This window comes from Berghia stephanieae, chromosome 3, assembly GCF_034508935.2.
Source record: "Berghia stephanieae isolate SIO BIC M18660-M18661 chromosome 3, UCSD_Bste_1.3, whole genome shotgun sequence".
Taxonomy (NCBI): domain Eukaryota; kingdom Metazoa; phylum Mollusca; class Gastropoda; order Nudibranchia; family Aeolidiidae; genus Berghia; species Berghia stephanieae.
The window spans coordinates 89335852-89340851 of record NC_088362.1 but is presented as its reverse complement, the minus strand read 5'-3'; the positions used below and the strand labels follow the sequence as shown (position 1 = coordinate 89340851).

General features: G+C 37.9%; 1 protein-coding gene across 3 annotated transcripts in view; it reads right to left on the bottom strand.

Annotated features, from left to right (window-relative positions):
• Positions 1–5000, bottom strand: part of LOC144968777 (uncharacterized) — a 58036-nt gene that overhangs the window by 47646 nt on the left and 5390 nt on the right. For all 3 annotated transcript variants that reach the window (XM_078907440.1, XM_078907441.1, XM_078907442.1), the window contains one exon: positions 4356–5000. This exon is cut by the window's right edge. In XM_078907440.1, the coding sequence (XP_078763566.1) occupies positions 4356–4976 (621 nt within the window). In that variant the 5' untranslated portion in view covers positions 4977–5000. The remainder of the gene's footprint in view (positions 1–4355) is intronic.

The window sequence follows — 5000 nt, the reverse complement described above, 5'->3', positions numbered from 1 at the left end:
TTGTGAGCATATTAGCCACGCGTATACCGGCGTCAAGATTTACATTTTCACAATATTGCATGTGACCTACCTCCTCAAAATGGGATTTTATGCCGGGTTAATTTCGTTGCCAAGAATTGGATTTGTGATTAAAAGTATGAAAACTGAATTAAATGTAATTGGTCCATTGTTGACAATAGATATCATTACTAAAAGTGGCAGAAGCTATGATCTGATAGATCTGGTTATTTTAACTTTATAACCACCTTTTAGCCTCTGGTTGACGCCGAGCTAATACAAGTTTGATGCGTCAGGCCACATATTATTATTCAAATTATGTAAAACACAAGATGTCTCAGGAGGACAAGACCTAGACTTTGTAATGGCAAATGTACTGATGCTATGCGTTCAGCTAAAAAAGGCTCATACCATCCGCCAGGGGAATATAGATAGAACGAAGTTCACGTCACTCGGGTCTTTGTTATTGGTTTGTTGTTGTTTTGTTTTGGGTTTTTTTTGCCATCCACGTTTATGACTAATTCTCACATAACGGTATTAGCCAGACTATAAAAGTTCATGGTGACACAGAGTTTTATGGTCTTTACTCAACACAAATTGAGTGTTTTTCTGAGAGTACCTACCTTGTGATTTTATTGTTTTTATAAAAATGTATTAACACGGGATCAAACAATTATAAGCTTAATATAATCTACCCGCTCCCCCAACTAGACATTTATAAAGTTATTTCAAACATATAGAGCTCATGGGTGAGTGTGAAAAAATGAGTAAAAAGGGTTGCTAAGGACTTCAAGTTGCCAAGAGAGTTATCCCCTCTGAAGCGCATTATGGACGGCGGCCCCGATTCGAGCCGAAATAAGTCCCGGCAACCCTTGTACGCAGCTTCCTTGACTACGGACAGAGATGCATATACGAGATGGAAGTCGGTTTGGACGAATTCAATCCCTCGTGAGGGCGGGGACGTACATTCCTCTAAGCTTGGTGAGAAGTTGCCAGGCTTTGATACTAGTAAGAGGAGACACTGGGTGGCTGCGAATCGGCTTCGGTCGAGGAGCTGCCTAACAGCAAGTGCGCTTCATCAGTGGGGACTTTCCATCTGTCCTACATGTACCCGATGTGGGCAAGAACCCGAAAGGCAGAGCATTTAGTTGAACGGTGTGTTGTGACGATGCTACCAGGCGGGTTCGCGACGGTGCACGAATGCGGACCGGACTTTGCTGATTGGGTCGATTGTCATAACATGGTAGTGTGAGAACCATAAGAGGCTACTGCCAAGAGAGTGATTCAAACTCCAGATCCTCGTCTCAATGTCAAATGGAGCCACCTACTTTATTACTGCTTCACAGCGCCATTGTTGAAAAGAAATGATGGAACTGTATACATTATAATAAAGTATGTTACAACTACAACTGTACAAACAGCCCAAGATCTTGGAATTGTATGTCAATATTTCAAAGTGTAGACTTTATGATTGCATTTATCTCTGCTTGCTTGCCAATTTTTGAATCTAGTTACATAATCCGGGATGATTGCACTTTGTGTTATCATGGTTGTTATGTGTTGTTTTGTTGTTTTCTTTTGTTGGTGTTGTTGTTTTTGGTTCTGCTGTTTCAGTCAATGATGTTGACAGCTCTACATAACAGCACACCGGAAACAGAGGATGATGATATGAATAAAGTAATGCCACGACATTACATTAACGGTGTAGCACCGAAAGACAGTAAAACAGGGGACGTTGATCAAAGAGATAACAAAAGGAGGTCACAGTTTGACATATTAAGAACGAATTGGTATTGTTTTAAATAAGTTATAATGTCTACTATGCGTGTATCCCTGAAAACTACACATGTTTCCAATTTAAAGTAGGTCGGTCTGATCAAAAGCTTAGATAGGATTGCTCTTGAGTTCTCGTCTCATATTTTAATCAATTTGCTTGATGAAAAAATAATCTCTGAGCCGATTAAACTGTTATTGGTATCTATTGATCAGAGGATCGGGGTTTCTAACACCATAAGAAACATTACATATCACGTTTCTTGAGATTGGATGTTGCATTTATTAGCTTGAGGTATAAAATCATTGATAGATTAATTATAAACATGTCGTAAAAGGTAGAATATATTTAGGATTTTTTCGCTTGAATGCACAAATAAATTACTGTTTATAACTTATACAAGATTATTAGCCTCTATATTTTTGTAATATAACTGTTCGATTGCTGCGAGAATATGTAAAGAAACCGCATTACCGAGGCTTTTGTTTGGAAAGTTAGATCTTAAACACTGCTAGGTATATCAACAGTTAAATAGTACAATGAATGGGAACTAAGACCCCAAAAAAATAGTAATAATAAAACAGTTTACGTACAAGATACAAAATGTCACTAACTGCCACTTATCAGTATTAGGAGGGGTCAACTCGATGTCCCCAAAAAAATCGATTTTAAAGTTAAAATGACCAGATATATCCGATTTTAGTTTTTGCCCCGTTTTGGAACTAATCTATTGTTTGCAATAGGCCACATACAATTAATACAATGTTCATACTTATAATCATGAATTCGATTCTTGGCGTGGCAAAAACTAAAATCTGAAAAATCTGGTCATTTTAACTTTACTGTTTTAGGCGGTAAGTTATAAAAAGATAAAACAATGAGTGAATGTCGGTATCAAACGTCAAATCGAACGTGTGTGGGTCGGATCAACGTGCTTGCCTATCTCATTAACCAAATGTCTGTGGACGCCTTGTTGTAATGGAAATATTCTAAAACCAACGCAAAGTATTGTCCATTAAAAATGTTATATCATGCCCATAATAGGACAGAGAAGTCGTGACGTCAGACCTTCTAGTTTCTGGTTCCAAACTCCTTGGATGTGTATATGTAACTAATCCGGCGGAGGACTGTTACTGGATACGTTACATATTGAATCATAAGTTGGTATAACCATTTAAGCAACAGGATGTATAGGCAGATAGGGGGATTACGGGACGTAACATAGTGAGGATGGATGATCTTTTTTGACGACCAGCATATATTTAAAGTAGAAATTAAGATGCCATCATTGTGAAACCAGAAGATCAATTACAAAAGGTATGCATCCAGTCATCCGGAGAGTGGTTTTACACTTCCAATGGGATTGGACCAGTTTTTATTTGACATCACGCTTGTTTTCTATTGCTTTCGGTTATAATACCTGCAAATATGTGAACCCAAGTGGATGTTATAGATCCGAGCCTATACTGCGAGAACCCGTGTAGATATTTGATGAAGCCAAGTGGGATAAGACAACTTCCGTTATTCATAGACCCTTTTCCAAACATTTTATTCTGGTGTCTTTTATTATTGATTGAACTTTGTATACAAAAGCCAATGAAACATGAAAATGCCATTCCATAACTAGACACAATAAACACTATTATTGTTTATGGTGTACTCTAGATTTAATGTTTTTAATTCAGTCTCACTTTCTCACTTTTTCATTGACATAACATGCAGTTGTTCGTCGGGGGCATGCGGAGTGCAGACTCTCTATCTCAAGCCATTTCTAGGATGTTATTCTTTTATAGTCGTGTCTAAACCTTAATATTGCTTTGCCACATTTTCCACTATTTTAGACAAACTTTTGGTGCAGACAGGTTGACAAAATACTTACATGGGACAGTCATATAACTGCAACATTACCTAAAACCAGAAGATCATTGAGATCCGCGGGTGTAATTTAAATATGTCTGCAACAGAATATAAACTACAGGAACATCTTCTACTTTCAAGTCAAGACAAGTCAAGAATACGCTTGTTTGGCATGACTCCAAATTTGTGAAGTACGAATTTAAAGATTAAGCAAGAAATTTATTTTTTAAAAAGCTAATCTAACAATTGGCGGTAATTAAGGTGTTGAAACATTGCGATGACAACCATGATTCGATCTCATAAAAAGGTATCCTGTCTTCAATAAGTAATACATCCGAGAATCCGACATCCATACACAGCAAATCAAACGATGCCCTGTGACATCACACAAAAAGACGCATGTAGATTTATAGTAAAAAAACCAGGACGATCAGTGATTTCATTGCTCAACCTTGTCGAATTGTCGCATAAAGCGAATATTTAACTGTTCAAAATCACCGAGATTTATTATCATATGAATGATAATATATTTTTCGAAATTTTATCGCATCGATTTGCAAAATACCGTCTTTTCATGCAATTCATTTATTAACATTATAGGTAGTTGCCCATCAAAAAGTATTTTCAACAATATCTTAGGCTGCTACCTGGGCGTGTTGCATTTATTGCTTGCACCAGTGTGTATTCTTCGTATCTAACGCTTATAAGAAAACCAAATCTTTCTTACCTTCCCAGCCCATTTCGCTCTTCGTTTGGCTCTTTCAAGACGACCCAGTCGTACTGTGGCATGCACAGCAATGGCTGCGCTGAGGAATTTCTGCCCAGGGGTGACATCCGATGCCCTGCCACTACTACGTCGAGTTGACGGACCATCACTCTGTAAATTTGAAAGGCTTAATTTGCTTTTGTTACTTTTCCCCAAAAGTGTTTTCTTTGTCGGTGAACCATGAAGGCTGTCACCCGCTCTCGAATCATTATCCTGGTTCATGTCGTCTGTTTGAACTTTAGTGTTGTCATCGTTTGAAGTTGTGCTAGAGGGTGAAAGGTCACATTTGTCAAAACTCGCCAATCTAGCCCAGTTTTTTAAACTGTTGTAGGTAGCCCTAGTTCGATGGTCTTCATCTAGGTCTAGAGCTTTTGGTGCTTTGTGGGAACGTTCTGGAGATGATGATAATAAGTCTTTAGAACGATTTGCATAGTTTGAAGTAGACATTTGTGAACCATATTCCAAGTCAGAGTTTAAACTAGGACTCTGCGTTGGCTGTAACAATCTATCACTGCTGTCGCTTTCAAACACCTTGTTTTTGTAGTTCCTCGAATTTGAAATATTATTTTTATGGGTAGACATTGTATTTTAGGATGGTTGAAACGA